The sequence below is a fragment of the Sinohyriopsis cumingii genome, unplaced genomic scaffold, assembly GCF_028554795.1.
Source record: "Sinohyriopsis cumingii isolate HCF-2022 unplaced genomic scaffold, ASM2855479v2 utg002809l, whole genome shotgun sequence".
NCBI lineage: Eukaryota > Metazoa > Mollusca > Bivalvia > Unionida > Unionidae > Sinohyriopsis > Sinohyriopsis cumingii.
In genome coordinates this window covers 259957-279624 of record NW_028316307.1, presented here as the reverse complement: position 1 = coordinate 279624, position 19668 = coordinate 259957, and the positions used below count along the sequence as shown (strand labels likewise).

General features: G+C 34.2%; 1 protein-coding gene across 1 annotated transcript; it reads right to left on the bottom strand.

Annotated features, from left to right (window-relative positions):
* LOC149770050 (kelch-like protein 9) lies at nucleotides 1-16702 on the bottom strand. Its single transcript, XM_089949471.1, has 2 exons — nucleotides 16523-16702; nucleotides 1-8415 (listed from the first exon to the last, which is right to left on the bottom strand). Exon 2 carries the CDS (start codon nucleotides 8377-8379, stop codon nucleotides 6613-6615), a length of 1767 nt encoding a protein of 588 aa, XP_089805597.1. The 5' UTR covers nucleotides 8380-8415; nucleotides 16523-16702; the 3' UTR covers nucleotides 1-6612.
* Nucleotides 16703-19668: the final 2966 nt, after the last annotated feature.

Here is a 19668-nt window from a genome sequence, read left to right as displayed (position 1 = left end):
AGAAACATTTATTGATAGACTTCTGTATACAGTTACAGATAAAAAATAAAAAACAAAAAGGTCATAAAAGGAAGTACCCTTTTATGGAAAGAACTTCAATACAAAATTAGACAAGGTTTATATAGCTGCACACTGAATGTCTTGTCTAGCAGTAGATTGATGTATATTATAATTGCACTGGAGGTCATGTTCTAATTTTTTTAATAAGCAAATCTAGCTGTCACTACCAACATTCCAATAGTGATTCAGTTTCATTTAATTTGGTGGAAAATATACAGACATGGAAAATAAATGCTAATATGATATATGACTGCGGTTGAATTATTATTGGGACATAACAACCAACATGACTTTCAGATCTGTACAGTATATACAGACAGCTGGACATAGCATTAGGATTTGATATAAATACATTTATCTTGTAAAGTTATACACCAGTATAATCCGACATTTTATACTTGATCATTATTAATATTTGATCCAAACCATTCACTGCTTGAAACTTTACTTCTGTTTTGATTTTACTTTAAGTAATGGAAACATTTTCAGATGCTGTGAAGCTACTATTATTCATTGGGTACTATTAGGTTCTGGATTCTGTGGTTGTTACAAACCACAAATTTAAAAAAAAGCAATGAAATACTCATTTGTTGAGACATTAAAACCCTTTTTCTTTTTACAAAACAGTAGTAATTCATACCATAAAAAAAAATGAATTCACAATAATTGAAAAAAGTGTCATGTATATTTATTTTATTTTGTGTGCATGACCTTTGAGGATAGAGTTTTGGGTTTGAGTTCAAGACCTAACCTTGTTTATGACGGACATGCCAACCACAATGATACCATGGAGGGAAATTTTGAAATATTTTCAGGGAGATTTCAAATTATTTCAGGGAAGATCATCATAATGAAACTGAAATTGCACCTCTTGCAAATGCTGTATAAGACTGACTTACTGTTCCTGGCATGGACTTGAAAAATATGTCTCCAAACATAAAGTTTAAACTTTGCAACAACTTTAACACACTTTAAAGAACTTCAGTGCAATTCTGGTCTTACTCGCTGGGGGAGTTTTAAATTGTTTTTTTTCTTTAAACAAAACAAATCTTTATCCTGATTTTTTGGGGGGAGTGGGGATGACTAAATTTGTCCAGGAGAAAAAATTAAAATGCAAGAGTATGCGATAAACGGTTGGATTTTGGGAGTCTCCCACAAAAATTGGGACAGTTGACAAGTATGTTATGACCTTAGAAGGTTCTAGAAATGAATTTGTTTACAGTCTGGGGTAATTTTCCATTAACATGATAGTTTTTTTCCAAAAGGTTTATTGCAACATAGATTAAATGGGGATGTATATTGTTATGTATATTTAATCTGTATTGTATGATTGAACTTTGTCCACAATTGAGGGTAAGAGTTTGGCACTACCTGACTAATGTCATTTTTTTAAAAACAAGTTTACTTCGATCTGAGTTCCAGACATTGGTTTTCCCCTTGGAAATTCCTGGTCTATCCAATATTTGTCATGTTCTTTACTCAAATTTAAATAAAAGATCTGACCTTGTTTAAAACTTAGAATGTTTAAGGAATTTAATTTTTGACCGTCAACCTATTTCTCTTTTTTTGTATGAAGATAGTGATTAACAAAATTACTTTATTCCTGTTTTAACATCTGTCTAGTGGTATCAGTCTTTTAGTTGTGTTAATTTATAATTTGAGAGGATTTATTTATCTATTGCTGGAATTTGCTTCCTTCAACATAAGGATGAAATCAACAAGATTATTCATTGCTGCTTTTAATATCCATCTTGAATCATGCACTGGTGTGTTCAGTTATTCACTGGAATTAAAAAGTGCTAACTGACTGTTTTAGACTAAAACATTATTTTTGGATTATTCTGAATCCATTCAAAGACATTCTGGATTATGTCAGTGTAACACATCAAGAAAGTTGGTATATAGCTTTGTAGTAAAAATAAAGTGCTCTTAATTAGCCTTTGAAACCATACTTTTTTTAAATCTGTATTTGGTGTACTCAGTATTAATAATGTTGATAATAGTTGCTCTTGGTTAACCAGTTTTATATTTAAATTTATAAAGTTATAAGTTGGGGGGGGGGGGTGCAGCTTTTGGGGATTTTGGTAGATTACTGTGATGGTTAGCTAAACTGACATAACTAGTGATGGATGCATGATGAAGGGCCCCTTTCACACAGTTTGCTCCATTAGGTCTTAAACAGGAAACTGGACTGGGAAACCAAAGTTAGGAGAAAATGGGCAACGATGACGTGAATTCTTGAAATCTGTTTCCATCCGGATCTTATTAAGACAACCAAATGTGATCTGAAGATATGAAATTGATTGATGGGCCATAACCCAATCCACAATTGAGTAGACAAAACAGAGTACCACTGGTTATGTGAAATGATGTTCACATCAAATTGCATCAGAATATGTTGAATGGTTCTTTGCTGTGCTGGTTACAAGCAACATTCCAAGTAAATATATAGAGCATGTTACATCACTAACTTTTGTCCATGATTGTAGACTAAATTTTAAGATAATATTTGATAACATGTTTACTTGGATCCGAGTTCAGGAGATTGGCTTTCCACTTGGAAATTCTATGGTCTACCTGATTTATGTCAGGGGAGTTGTTAAAACTGAAGTAAACAGACCTGACCTTGTTTGTGAATTTGATGGGGAACTGACCCTCATCCTGGTCCTCTTATTGTGTCTTAGGTTTTTTATAAAGGTTATGATCAACATAATTATTTATTCATATCTTAATATCAGTTATTGTGGATTCAACTTTACTTGTGTTCAGTTATAATTTAAGAGGATTTATTTAAATTATTCCTTGGAATTACAAAGTGCTCATTGAATTTTGGACTAAATCATTCTTTTGGGATTATTGTGAATTTATTCAAAGCTCACTGTGATACATTAAGACTTGTAGCACATCCGCAGTAAAGACTCTTGGTACATAAATAAATTCAAGATTGGAACTCATTCAAAAACCAATGGAATTCATTCGGTATACTCTATACTTTTGAACTTGTGATAGAACTTTTAGGATTACTTGGGATTTAATTCACAATAATGAAAGTGCCTTTTAAATTTTCATTTTGTGTTCTAGTCAAATAAATTATTTGTTAATTTCACTAGTTGGTTCTGCTTTTTCTGTTGCATAGTTAAAGAAAATATAGTTGCAACAATCCACATTTAATAGCAGATCAGCATTTTATTTATTTGTCCAACACTACCAGGTCCCTATATCACAACTCGGTGTCAAACTTGGTCAAATTCTATTAAACATTTTTTCAGATACAGTTGTGTAAATATTTTTTGTACTTCTATTGGAGGCCTGGAGTAATTTTGTTAAAATCCCTTTGTGATGGATGCTTTTAAATTTAGTCCAATTCAGTTGAGTGGGTTTTGATAAATCTGAAAAAAGTTGTTTAATTTTTTTTTCTAGTTTTAGTAGTGTTGGTCATTTTTTATGGTGAATTGACATCTTTTATATAATCTGAAAGGTATTGATGTCAGGTTGCTTTCTATCCAGTTTCACCTAATTCTAGAAAGCATATTTTGAAAAGTCATTTAATTTTTTTAAACTTCTTTATTTGTTTGAGGATCAGTATCATTTGTGCACATTTTAAAGAGCATTATGCCTGGATGCTTACTAACATGGCCTGATTCGATTCAACATTTTTCAAGCCATTGTTTAAAAGTTTTTGTTTTTAGTAATGGTGGCTATATTTGGTATCAGATCAGCAACATTTGTGCAAATTTAAAAACAAAATGCTTGCCATCAAATTTGCTCAAATTCTGTAGTGTTTTTAAAAAAAATCTTTTAAAGTTTTTTCTTACTTTTTTTAGCAGCTGCCATTACTGATAGCAGATTAGCATTATATGTGCAAAACTGAAAGGTATTTATGACAGGATTTTTTCTATAAAGTTTGGTCAAACTGTATTCCGCGATTTTGGAGAAGTTGTTTAAAGTTGTTTGAATTTTTAGTACCTACTTCTATTTTAAGTCAGAGTAGCTAGATTTGAAGGTGAATGATTTTCCTGCTTGTTTTATTTTAGATGTGATCAAACTCTTGTTAACAGTTATTTAGAAAAATTCATTTAAAGAGTTTTTGCTATTTTTAGTAATGGTGGCGATATTATGGTGGCATGTTGCTGATGACTGTATGATCCGTGGTGGATGAAGGGACATACTATAAGCTCATATGGTCTTACAACCATGTAATTTAAAAAGAAGACAAAAACAAGAATTGTGTTTTAAGAAACACAATATGCCCCAGATATAAGTGGTCTATACATTAATGGCATGTATGTATAGAGGTATTAGCATCGGACAGCACGTTAGCACAAAACAGCCATTAAAGGTCAAGCATATATGATACCAATTTAAAGGAAAGTTCAAAGAATGTAAAACTGAAGAACTGCATAAAAAATTGTATGAAGATAATTAAGCACCACAATACATACAATACCCCAAAGGACTCAGCCAAGGGTATGACCCATGACAGAAATGCCATAAAAAGTATAAAATGTTTTATATATATATATATATATATATATATATATATATATATATATATATATATATATATATATATATATATATATGTATTACAAATAAGGTGTAATTTGAATGCCAAAAACCTATAGCCCAACAAGTATACATTTTGATCCAATGGTCCCCACTAAAGACATATCAGGGATCAGGCATGGTACAAGTTCATAGGTAGTAATGTAATGATATCACATTCCAAATATTCATTGACTTGGATAACTCTTTAAAGATTAATATTAAGAATAACTCTTGAAGTGAACCCATGGCCTCACTCATGTCAGTATGACCAGCCAGTCTGGCAAAAGAGTGATAACAAAATTTTTTCAATATGACCATCATGGAAGCCATGTAAAACGTAAGATTAGCAGCATGATTTTCATTCAAGACCAACTAGATATCATAAGTCTTTTATTGATATGTTGGTATGGCCATCCACTCAGAAAGCATAGCAGTAAGATTTTCAAGATGGCCACCACTGAGGCCATATTGGTGGTTAGACATCATAAGAAATCTTCTTGTGAAAACCCCATGTTGACATAACTTTCCATTTAGGAGAAATAGTGACAAGATTTTCAAGATAGCTGCCATGGTGGCCATATTAGAAGTCTGATCATTTAGGACTAACTAGACACCATAAAATGTCTTTCAGTGAAAACTCCATAATAAAATGACCAGCCATCCTGGAGGAGTAGCAATAACAAGTTTTTCATGATGGTCACTGTGGCAGCCATATTTGATGTTCAAAGGGCACCAGTTTAATTTAGGACCAGCTAGACCTTGTAATGAAATGTGTGTGCAATGTTTCCTGGCAATCCACAAAGTAATTTAGGAGTAGTAGTTTTCATGGCAATTCACAAAGTAATTTAGGAGTAGTAGTGATAACTAACTTGTGCTGACAGATAACAGGCATCCCATAAGCTCTTTTGGTCAATGACCACTCTTCTGGTCTATGACCAGTCAAGATAATAAATCACATGGTGTTCTTTTTTTTTGTTGACCCAATGACCAATTCTAGTTATTTAACCAAGGAGTATAGTACAGGGAGAAAGAATATTTGTGATTGTATAATATTCCAAATTTGTTGTGTATCATATAAAAATATAAAAATGATATAGTCATAACCTGACCCAAAAGATGCCTAATATGCTAACCCCATAGACCAAATAGGGAACTTGATTCATTGGTAGAGTAAAAAGAAAATACGTAGGGTCCTTTTATGACATTCTAAACATGAATTGTTATAGTATAAGTGAAGAAAAAAATGTGAACCAAAAAGTTTAACCAAAATGTATTGCCATTATAATTCATGGCTTTTATTTCTGCAATGCCTTTGCCTGTTTCATTTAATTTTTAAAATATATCACATGCTCCCTCCTGTAGTTAGCACTTCTGCTTCTGGATTGGGGCCATGGGTTCAAGAATTATAATGAAGATACACATTCACCAAAAGTTTAACCAAAATGTGTCCGCAATACAAGTTTGACCCCCACTGCAGGGCCAGGAGTGGTATTAAGATCAGTATGGAATGATCTTATACTCCAAACATAAAGGGAACTGGTAAAGACATTTATAAAAATGTAAGTGATGAAGAAAAACATTAACCAAAATGTGTCCCCATTGTAATTCTTGGCCCCACAGAACCTCCCCTCAGTCTAAATCCTGGGACAGGGGTGGTCCAGAGAAAAAACAATAAGATGACATTATATTCCAAATAAGAAGCAAATTGTGAAACAATTTCAATATATTTCAATATATTTACTCAGAATATTGTTAGAATTCACAATATTATAGATTTGCTATATATTCTTAAGTATGGTTTTTAATTTTGGAGTTAACTGATCTCAAGTTCAACTTCTGTGCTAAACAGGCATGGGATGTGTCATGTATTAACACATCTCAGTTAAACTCGAGATGCAATCCGAGTCTTAATAATTCAACTTTTTAAGAAATTCTTATCTTAAGCAGTAAAACTTTCATTGGAGGAATTTCACAACATTTCACATCATGCTTTGCCTCATGACTCTATAAATACTGAGGTAATGTTAAAATACAACATGATTTGCCATATATTCTTGTGGGGAATTTTTCAACAATTTCCAGTTCATCCTTTTCTGGATCATAGGATTGGACAAGATCTGAGTAATAGTGCTCTCCATTGATTCCTCCCACTACAAAGATCTTGGAATTCAGATTGCAAGCACCTGCCTCACGAATGTTGAGAGTTTTCTGACAATTTGACCACTGTCTTGTTTGGGGATTGAAGCACTCTATAGCAATTACGGGCACAGGAAATCCATAGCTATCTTCAATATTGCCACCTACAACATACAATTTATTGCTAACTGCAACCATGTTATGGTTCAGACGCGTGTGGGACATTGGTGGAAGTTTCTCCCACATATCCATTTCTGGGTCAAACACTTCAAGGTCATTGCAGCATCCATCAAAACGCTGACCTCCAGACACATAAATTTTGCCATTACAAACAGCACCTGCATGACCATAAACAGAATAATTCATCGAGGCTCTCGCATCCCATTCATTAGTTGCAATATCAAACCTTTCAACTGTGCACATGACCAGATTTTCATCCTGACCAGCAACGGCATACAATTTTTTGCCAACAGCAACCATCACAAAATCTTTCCTAGCTTCAGTCATGGATGTTAGTTCATACCATGTGTCAAAGCGTGGGTCATATCGAAAAAAACGAGCTGTCGCAATCTCATTATTTTCATTGAGATCGTATTTACCTCCACAAGCATACATAAAGTTGTCAACTACCACAACACATGGATTGTATAGTGGAATGACAGCATCACGTAGAAAACCATGTCTCCGATTAGAAAGGTTGTAATATTCTAATGTCTCTCTGTGGCACATGACCAAACTTTTTGAGTTTGATCTCACCTGTGTACAACTGTTTTGAAGTAGGGGTTGTTTACTCACAACAATGTGATAGTCCTTTGCTTCAGTCAGGAGGGTACTACAATACTTATTTTCTTTCATAATGTCCTTGACACTTACTTTTTCAACTAGCTCCTCCCCAGTTAACAATGGTAGTCTAACATTTTTCATAAGATCTGGGACATACATAACTCTTTGAGCTTTATCATATTCAATCCATCTCAGCACAAATTGAAAGAGCCTATATTCAGACATAACAATCAAGCTGTTTTCTCTAAGCATGGATGATAGTTGGGTGTGTGAGAGTGTGAAAAATTGACTTGATTCAGCAACAATTTCAAAATTAATTAGCATAAAGTCAAGGGCAAATTTACTCTGATCTACATTCAGAGCATATAATTCTACAAGATTCAAAATATCCACACAATTATCTACAGTAATTGCTTCTTCAAGGTACTTAATACACAAATCCACAGCATCAGTTATCTGAAGATGGGAGGCAGCAGCAAGTACTTCCTCAACATTTTCCATTGTAAGTTCAAGTATTCCTGTGTATGCAAAATCAACTACAACTCTCAAACCTCCAGCTGTCACACCCTTCAATTCTACTCGACCTTCTCTACTTTCACGCATCTCCCCTGTCAGCATCGCTTTGAAGTAATCACTACATGAAGCCATCACCACACGATGAACATTCAACTCTTGACCTTCTGCAACCAGACAGTAGTCACAAAATGTTTCAGTCTTGTGGAACTCCTGAAGACCGCGCAGTACCTTGCAGCAATGGTTTTTGGCTGCTAAAGACATCATGGATGACTCCTGGTCTTCTTCTACTCTCTCCACACTGTGGGTCAGACGATGTTTCTTTGGAGACAGAGGCATATTGGCTGTTTCAGATTTACTGTTTTAATCACCCATCTAAAATAGAAAAACAAATGATTCCTGTCATTACCTTAGAGACAGCGCAGCTGTTTGAGCATTAAAATATGTAAGTAATATTAGACAAGTTAGATAAATGACACAAAAAAAGTTTTATATTGTCTACTATGATATTTGGTTCATGGTGCAATAAAGCTCCAAAAGACACGCATCACAGATATTTAGTGGTCACTGTAAGTATTTTTTAAAATTTATGTGACCTTGAACTTGCACTGACCTTGAAATTAGATGTTCCCTTGGTCAGTCATTGTCATATAAAATCACACTACATGTATTTACAATGTGTCAAAATAAACAAACTTAAAGTAGTACACATAGAGCTTTCAATATTCAAATACAATTCTAAAGTTTACTTGCAGTACTTGTTCTGCATTTATAGAAGGTACAGGTTAAAGACTATAGCTGATTTTCAATAATGTAAGATCACAAAGTATTTGCTCCATGTTTTCATACCTTGCTTTGAACATTCATATGAAGCAAGGGGCTTTAATTGAAACAAATGATCTCAATTTTAACATTTTCAAGGACAATTTTAGGGTCGCTTCCTTTGTAAAGTAAAAAGCACTGACTGTTGTACAGGGCTGATAACATTTTTTTTCTCTTCATTCAATTCTTTAAGAAAATTAATCTGCCCCACCTATCTATTCACTTTTTTTCAGAAAATTCAGTGGCCACACCTACATTTTTGCTTATTCAAATCACTTGCAGAGATTAGATGATATTTATGCACTTCAATCCATGAATGTCATGTTGATATGACTTTCCATTTCTAAAGAGCAACAGTAATGTGATTTTTACAATGGATGCCATGGTGGCCATATTTGATATCAGATTGGCATCAATTTTATTTAGTTCCAACAAGATATCAAAAGAAGTCTTTGGGTGAAAGCACAATGTCAGTATAACCAGTCACCTAGGAGTAGTGATAAAAAGATTTTCAGATGGCCATAATTTGTCAGTCATATAATCAGCACCATTTTCATTTGTGACCAACTAGACATCAATATCTTTCTGAGAAAACACCATGCTGATAGGACCATTGATTCAGGGGAAACAGTAGTGTAAACAAGATTTTTTAGATGGCCAATATGGCAGGCATATTGAATGTCTGAATAGCACCATTAGGACCAACCAGATGCCATACTGTAAACAGTTGTTCAGTAAAACCCACGTGTTTGTACAACTATTCATTCACAAGGAGTAATGATAACAATATTTTCTGATGGTCACTCTGGTGGCCATATTCAGAATCAGATAGAGACCATTTTCATTCTGTAATCTACAGCACAGCAACAAATTAAATAATGGACAGTCTACAATCATATGTTGCAGTTGGCACGTAAGTTCAACAGCCACTAAACTAACCGGAGGTCAATTCAACGAGGAACTGCCAAAAATATGAGAGCATTTTTTAAATTTCAAACAATGGATGAATGGAAGTAGAATCAGACTTGCTGTCTGGACTTAAAGTCATTCCAAATAATGAATTTGTTTATTGCAGATCACCTGATATCCAGAATGTTATCTTGTTGCCTCTAAAGGTAAGTCATGTCAGAAAATTCAAAAAGCAGTGGCGTAGAAGAACTAGTTGGTTTACTTTTTTCCCTTGCCTCATGGTACCAGTTACTGAACAAACTTTTTAGTATTTTGAGAGTAATTTAGTTTACTTGAATGAATTACACATGCTCAAAAATTTCATTAATGTACTGCAGGGGTTGCTGTTGTTGTGGGGCGTAACGCCATTTTTCAGCACATGATAGGCTATACATGGCGGCCAGTATTAATGGTGGAGGAAGAACCCGGGAAAACCCTGGAAAGAACCACCAACCCACGAGAAGCTACTGGCAAACTTTCTCACATACCCACATTGACTGAATCCGAGACTCGAACCCATGCAGACAGAGGTGAGATGGCAGTTATCCGTAACGGAGAGCACTTTAGACCACTCAGCCACTCGGGGCCCCCCTGAAGGGGGAGAGTCTATAGATGACTCCTGCTTTACCAGTTTCAAAAAGATACTTAAAAATATTTCACCAACAATTCATCAAAAAATCTTTTATACTCATTTAATAATCTATATGATAGTCTTTAATATCGGATATCATCCAGAAAGATGCTAAATAGCAAGTGATGCAAATTTTAAAATAGCACATTCAATGTCTGTTTGTCTTTACCATAGTCGATGTCTAGTAATGACCTGGTAAATTTAGACCTAATAAGAATTACAATTATATGATGTGTACAACACATGACCTGTCTTGGCACAGCTATCAGTATTCATCATTTTCAGGAAGCTGCTGTGCTTAAGAAAGAACAAGATTATGGCTATAACTAAAGTGCATGCAAGATTATTCAGTGATATCTTTTTGTCCATTAAGAGATATTTTGGCCAACACCAATGACTGGGAGAGCTGTGCTGATGAATGGACCTGGCGTCTAGCTGTCAGACAGAGTGTTCAGAAAGCTGAGGAAGCGAGAAACACAAACCTTGCTGCAAAGAGAGCCAGGAGGAAGGCGAAACAACAACAGCCTCAACAAGCATTAACATTCACCTGCAGCAAGTGCAAAAGAGGCTGTCACTCTAGGTTGGACTCTTCAGCCAATCACAAAGGTGCAGATAGGACACCCAACAACTTAAAGATACACCATCATCTCCCAAAGAAGGATGGATGCAGAGAGAGTGATTAAGGGATATATAAAGTACAATATTAAAAAAATGTGTTCATAGATTTCAAAAAGGCCTTTTAAATAAACAACCCTAAAGCTACTAAAGGCAAAACATTTGGAATCTGCCACTGTTCTGTACATGAATTACTATAACCAAACAGGGTCCCAAGCTGCCAAGTGGTCTAAAGCACTCACCATTATCGATCATTGCCATTTCACTTCTATCTGCATGGGTTCAAGTCTCTGGCTCAGCATACGTGGGTATAAAAGAAAGCTTGCCAGTAGCTTCCCATGGGTCTGTGGTTCTTTTCCAGGGTTTTAACGGGTTATTCCTCTGCCAGTTATACTGGCCAACATGTATAGTCAATCTTTTGCTGAAACATGGCATTAAACCCCATAACAACAAAACAAAAATTACCATATCATGCCTATTATTGCTGCATACGAGCATTTCTAAGCACCCATGCGTCACATCTAGATGGCCCTTATGTAAATATATTATGTGTACTAAAAAGGTTTACATAAATGTCAAGATTAACAACTGGAGGAAATACTCATGGTAAAAACAAAATCTTGGGAGTTTCCTTAAATGTACACATTTAGGTAAATCATCAAATTTCATTCATAACGCAACCATTTTCCAATCCATTTTTGTTCTTTTCATTCATAAAATCATGCCAAGCACAATGTCAACAAATTGTCTCCTTCACAATTTAAACAATACAAGCAGACTTGCATGTATGACTAAAGCTGTTATTTTTTTTTATATCTAACATATGGTAACCTATCAAGGGTATATTGCAAGTTTTGTTTCAGTGCAATATCTAGTATGAAGGTTAAGGACTCTGTCATCCTTTTAAATTCATGAAAGGTGCTTTCTAGACCTGGGGCATACAACTAAAGTTATGGGGGTTAGGTTGGTGTTAACTACAAACAAGCTATGCAGTAAATCACAGATCAAAATTACTTAATGAATCTACTCCAATTCGGGCATACAAAGATCTTTAAAAATGTATGAATTATATAAAATAATTTAATAACTTTGTTGCTTTCACCTAACCATGATGTAGCCTTAACAAACTCATGTGAATTTATAACTGGCTGCTCCAATGAGATATACATACATACATATATATATATATATATATATATATATATATATATATATATATATATATATATATATATATATATACATATATAGGATCAAAATTACAGTGTAGTATACCATCAATGAGGGGTTAATGGAAAACAAACATACCCAAATCCACCAGCTGGAAAGAACATCAATACATGTTGGTTATTGGGTTAATCTAGGTACACAAATCTGAACTATAGTATCAACTTTTCTTATATTTTTATCAAATACATCCTACCCAAAGAATATTACATTGTATGTACCATATTTCATGTCTTTTTTCATACCCTTTTATTTTTTGTACACAATCCAGTTATCAAAATAATAAATATTTAAATGTATCATAATTTTTCGTGCATAACACTTTGTATTTTTCGAAAAAATCCATTAAATTATCAGACATAAAATGTCTACTAAGAAGATTTCTGTTTGCAAAAAAGATTGAAAATAGTGTATTGCCATTTTGATTTTACAAAAATTAATAATTAATTGTTGGTGAGAAAATACAATAATTGATGCATAAGCATGGGCGCCCATAGCATAGGTCAAGTAGGTATCATGACCCCCCCAGAACTCATATATATTCCTACAAGTTTAATCATGCAAATGAAGCTGAAAATATGTCACAAGATTCTGTTCAAAATGCTTAGTAAATATTAGCTTTAGTTTCAGACTGCTTACTATACTAACTCTCCTGGCCGTGACTGACTGACCCCCTCCTGCAAAGAATCCTGTGAGCACCCATGTGCATAAACTCTCCTATTGTTATTACAATATGTACTGGTGTTTATTAACAAATGGACAAAGGACCTCACAGACCATACCTTTAAATATTGTCATTAATTAGTTCTTCTTATTAAGTCTGTCACCATAATAAAACACCATGTGCATTTTAAAATGTGTTCAGAAGACCTTTGATCTTTTCTTATCCAACAAAAATGACATCTCAGTACATGCTAAAGTGAAGACCACAGACCATTGGTCAACTAGTCTTATTGTTTCATTATAGTAATACAAACATAAAATATAAAAACCTAGTCATTTTCTATCATAAATATGAAAGTCACGGACTCGGTTAAATCGATTTGTATCTATACATATACTATCTTTTAAGTGCTTGTTCTGTTTTGACTTGGATATAATTAATATTTTACTGCAAATCAATTCTATGATAAACCACCACTACTATCTTTTATTGGCGATTTCGAATATCAAGTAGTGCATATGATCGCTTGTCCTTACAACATTTGCTGTATGGACAATGGCTTCAATAGCACATTCATAGATTTTCATTTTCCTAAAAGCAGCCTCATTTCCCTACTGGCAGCCTCGCTGATTTTACGTCTTCTGTTGATTCTTGCACTCAATCTGGTTTCAACTGGAATAACCAAAGCACTAAGCATGTTTAATTACCATGTAAATAACACTGCATAGCCATGTGGTTGTTTTGACAATGTACATCATAATTAAAACAAGAATGAATTGTTGATTTAGCAGTGTTTATTGATAATGGAACATAGTAAGGTCATAATACATGAGGATTTATCACAATTGTCAGGTAAGTCTTTTTTCTCTTTGCAAAAGCTACAAATAAAAACCACCCTGAATAAATACTGTCTTGTAAACAAACAAGATTTTGTTTCATCTCTCTCTCTCTCCTCTCTCTCTCACACACACACTCACGTGCGTGTGCTGGCATTAATTCAAAATGTGATTTCAAGTTTTTTATTTTTTTACTGCAATTTGATAATGAGATTACTGTTGCTGTAAAAATACAAGTTGCTCTTAATTTCTTGACAATGTGGTCTCGTATCGTTGCATACAATTTGCCAATAAATAATACCCATAACTAATACATGTTCAAACCATCTTAATAATTTTGATAACATTACACAATGTAACAGCTACATATGCTCTAAATGTAGACGAGCCTGCACACTGAGACATAATCCTCTCTCTTTCTTGTTTACTAATAACAACAAAAATCTTTGAGTACTTTTATTTTTATTGTAATTAGATTCTTGAGTTGAAAGCAGAATGAGACAGAAAATATATGTTTACGTTGTACGTTTGTACCGTGAGGGTGGCGAGTAGAATGTGTTCCGTAGAACTTGTTCAGGTATGATTCTTTTATTTTTCGTACACAGCCAGTTCCACCAAATGATAATTATTTATTTTACATATAATTTTTCGTACACTGAAATTAATAATAATTTTTTTGTGTAAGAAAATTAACATGAAGTACGGTAATGCAAATTCGGGTGTATCTGATGTATGTTTTGAAATTACACACAAATATACTTTTAATAATAATTTATGATACACATATGCTATATAAATAAGGTACTTGTTATTTGGTATCATACAAACGTGAAAAAAATGATGAAACTTTATATTATTATTAAACAAATTAAAAAAATAAAGACAGTTTATGTGTACCACACATGATCATGTTAAAATAAATGTTCATCAGAACTATGTTATATGATACAAGGAAAATCTTAACTAAGCAAATTATCTGATATTTTCATGTAATAAATGATACCTAAAGAAACCTTTATACATTATGGTACCTATAGCAAAGGTACATTTGAGATATAATTTGGTGTATTTGGTTAATGTCCCTTTGCATAAGGTCATGGGTCATACAGGGATAGAATTACATTTTCCTCAATGTGGTATCCATTCATTAGTCCTACAACATAAGACACATCACCTGATATTTTTGTTTTGGGGGGGATGAATCTTACTGCCTAAATAACGGCACTGTGTAGCATGTTTTGATGTCAACTAACAGTGTAACAAAAGTCAAATTTTCAGGAATATCACACACAATTGGCAAACAATAACGATGCTTTTCTTCAAAGTAAAGTTATGTTTCTCCCAGACTTTAATTACTCTGATGTCTTTTCTCTAATAAATTCAAATTCTCACAAAAGAAATGGACCTGTTTTCAAGTTTCATTGGCCTACATTTAAGTTGGCTGGAAATGGATGAAAGCCGGGAATGCCAAAATCAGGTTAAGTTGAAATATTATTCTTTAATGAAAAGAATAAAAATATATTATGCCTATTGGAACTAAGCAATATTTCGTTTCATTCAAGAAACATATCCCCCACATGAACATACTTAAACATACTTCTGCATACCTCGACTACCGTAGGATTGCAACAAATTCAAATGTATGCCTTCTGAACATAAAAATGCATCCATTTGCTAGTGTCATATTTTCATTCCACCAGGATAAAGACACACAGCAAGTATATTAGTTACACATGAATTAGTGGAAGAGTGTCGATATAGGCAGCGAAGTGTGTGAGATATTTCTGAAACGTTGACTACTCATTCCAATGTCAACACATTGGAACAGGCTATACAAGGCCATTATTTGGGTAGTAAGACATAGCACTAAAACAAAAACGTGCTATGTCTTACATAGTAGGACTATCCGTTCATCAAAAAATAAATGTAAGAAAAAATTCACATATCTCGTTGGTATCAATTTACAGCCTGAATCTGAATCTGAATGTTTACAGTACTGGGCCAGTTACGGCATAATTTGCACCAGAAGAGGGAACCAACTAGAAAGTTAGTAATATTGTTCAAGAGCTGTCTTGAAGTTCTCCACTGGTTGCATGTACACTAACAGTCAATCAGATGATTCCAATTCACAAGTGTTTTTATGAAGAAAGATTTTCTTAATTGTTCTCTTTGTTCTACATTGCTAAACAACAAAACATCTCTTAGTTGATACTAGTTTTTCTACAATGTTTATACTTTCAAAATCTTGAAAAGATTTGTTTTCTAAGTTGTAAGTAGACAAATTTTCATATAACTCATCTATAAAATCTGCATCATTTATGTTTAACCATCAAAATTCCTAAAATAAGAAGACTATTTTACTCTGAATGACCACATACCTTTGGAGCTATTCGATGCGTAGAAAGCATCAGGGCGAGAAATAGGCAAATACATCTTTATATCATAGTTTTAAGAATATCCTGCACTTTCATGATTTGTTGATTAGAAAAGAATATCATTAATCATCATCAATACCTCAACGTTGATTGGTGATGAAGTGGTATAAAAAATACCAAATTAAGTCAGTGTACTTAAATTACTGTGTCCATGTTTTCTGAGTTGTAAGTTGGTACTAATATTTGTACCCTTACTCCTACCGCGTGGATAGGTCAAGTTGAGGCTACGACATCGTAGCTAATTGAACATACTGACCAGGTTGGGGGATGGGGTGGCTAACCTTTGACTTGAAACCAGACTCACCAACTCAGAAATGTAATTTCTGGTATTCTTGCCATGTATTCCTCCCTTAAATGGATACACAGCTTGTCCAATGCACCAGTGCATTCAAAATATAATTCAGCATGTTCTTCTTTGACGATATACTGTCGTCTTATATGAAAAGTAGCGATTAAGAGCAAACGTTCAATATTTGTGCGCTTAGAGTTATCTTTCTTTATAATATTAATAATAGATTAATTACGATAGCAATACCGAGGTAAAAGTGTCGATGGAATACGAAAGCCCGTGCAAACCAGTTAATATAATTAAGTACGCTCAAGAAAAAGGAGAGTTTATGCAGTCATCTTTGTGTCGGAGTAATTGTATGCGTTTGTGCTGGTGTTAAAGAGTCACTTAGTACAAATTTTATGTCTTTTTAAAATTTGGAAAACAGTGGTGAGCTGGAGTTTTTTTTTTTTTTTTTTAATAAAGAATGTGGCAGACATGTTTAATAATATCTTTAAGATATGTTTTAACATAAAATGTAGACAATATTCCAGATTTTAAACAGAGAGAATACGATTTCACCCTGAACACAGGCAGAATTACGGCTTCGTGTGTTGAAGAAATAAAAAGAAGGAAAAAAAAACAAGAAAAAAAAATCAATATTACAAATCGCAAGGGCCTGGTCAGATCCTTCGCAACAAATTATTTGAATCATTAAAGCAATGAGAATTATTTCGCTAAATAAATAATTAGAATAAAACAATATAACCTAGTTTGGAAACAATTAAACGTGACACTGTTATTACAAAAGAGAAAACAATATAACAAAAAAAAGGCAGAAATGCAGAAATTTAAAAATAAAATAAAATGTTTAACATTTGCGACGAGTAAATTATTGGATCCATTATCAGAGGTAAACTTGTACATCATATGGTGACAACTTTAATTATTCTGCAAGTGTCAACATTGATTTAGAAAGGAGAGATACTGCATAGCAAACCTTTTAGAAGTTTGGAAGACTGGTTTAGTGTCTTGGGTAATCAAAATACAGTGAACGTGATATATTTGGAGAATTTATTTTTTTTTAAGTGTGATATGATGTCCGACAATTGGCTTCTAGTAAAACAAAAATGATGCGGAATTACAGAAAAAGTTGATATTTGATTCAAAGCTCTCTTAACGAAAGAAAGCAGTGACTTGTTATCGCCAGTACGTGTACATCGTTAGGGCTTTGATTAAAAATACCACAGGGAGTCATTTTAGGACCATAATTGTTCCTGAATTTCATAAATTATCTCCAAGAGGTATTCACATATATCGCAAAACTCTTCGCTGATGCCACCCCACCCCACCCCCCAAATATAGTATGATCACACTCCACCTCCATTTAATGGGAAACTCACTGGTACCACCTATAGTGGCGACATACGAGGGGGTATTTAAAACGTGGTGAGTATAATGACGACATACAAAAGGTATTTAAAACGTGGTGAGTATGATGGCGACATACGAGGGGGTATTTAAAACGCGGTGAGTATAATGACGAATACGAGGGGGTATTTAAAACGTGGTGAGTATAATGGCGACATACGAGGGGGTATTTAAAACGCGGTGAGTATAATGACGAATACGAGGGGGTATTTAAAACGTGGTGAGTATAATGACGACATACGAGGGGTATTTTAAACGTGGTGAGTATAATGGCGACATACAAGGGGGTATTTAAAACGTGGTGAGTATAATGACGATATACGAGGGGGTATTTAAAACGTGGTGAGTATAATGACGAATACGAGGGGGTATTTGAAACGTGGTGAGTATAATGGCGACATACGAGGGGGTATTTAAAACGTGGTGAGTATAATGACATAACAGGGGGTATTTAAAATGTGGAGAAAGCAATGGCGACATACGAGGGAGTATTTAAAATGTGGTGAGTATAATGACGACATACGAGGGGATATTAAAAACGTGGTGAGTATAATGACGACATACAAGGGGGTATTAAAAACGCGGTGAGTATAATGACGAATACGAGGGGGTATTTAAAACGTGGTGAGTATAATGACGAATACGAGGGGGTATTTAAAACGTGGTGAGTATAATGACGAATACGAGGGGGTATTTAAAACGTGGTGAGTATAATGACGAATACGAGGGGGTATTTATAACGTGTTGAGTATAATGACGATATACGAGGGGGTATTTAAAACGTGGTGAGTATAATGACGACATACGAGGGGGTATTTAAAACGTGGTGAGTATAATGACGAATACGAGGGGGTATTTGAAACGTGGTGAGTATAATGACGAATACGAGGGGGTATTTGAAACGTGGTGAGTATAATGGCGACATACGAGGGGGTATTTAAAACGTGGTGAGTATAATGACGACATACGAGGGGGTATTTAAAATGTGGTGAGTATAATGACGACAAACGAGGGGGTATTTAAAACGTGGTGAGTATAATGACGACATACGAGGGGGTATTTTAAACGTTCTAAATATAATTGCGCTGTACAGTAAAGTTCTTTTTTGTTAGAAGTATGTTAATGCATACTCTTAAAGTATTCCCGTACACCTCTCCACGCTTTCCCGGTCTGACTATCCAAGTATTAAATATCATTTTGCATTCAAACATTGGTATACTGTTCATATCGACTTTCAAATCGACTGCTTCTCAGCGAATCTTTGATAACGGGATTCAGACAAAAATCACTTGGAGCTAAATCAAATCTGTATGGAGTTTGACGTGTTATATAAGTCGGATGGTTTTAAAATGTTCTACAACTTTTGGCGATCGAAAAAATGCACATAAAACACTCTTGACGGTCTGACGACACCGAATGATTATAGCAGTAGAGAGGGCGAATCCCACAAACTATTTCGCTTAACAGAGCCTTCTATCGAGAACATTTTAGATAGAGTGATTCTTTTCATAAAATAAACCCTCCATTGAGAAAACATGACAAAATAGGCTTTCTCTGCTGACTTGAAGGGTTATCTCATGAAAATATCTACCTATACAACTATTTCTGTTAATACAAGGGTCTATCTAGCGAAAACACTCTGTGGTGTTCCGCCCTCTCTGCTGCTCTGTGTTAAAAATTGTCAGCTGTTATTGTCGTCTCTGATCGTGTTTGGTATTTGTGTGTTACATAAATCACGTCTGCCCCTGGAA

Bases quoted from the DNA above. Each gene is read 5' to 3' on its own strand.
- LOC149770050 (XM_089949471.1), bottom strand. From the start codon at position 8,379: ATGCCTCTGTCTCCAAAGAAACATCGTCTGACCCACAGTGTGGAGAGA.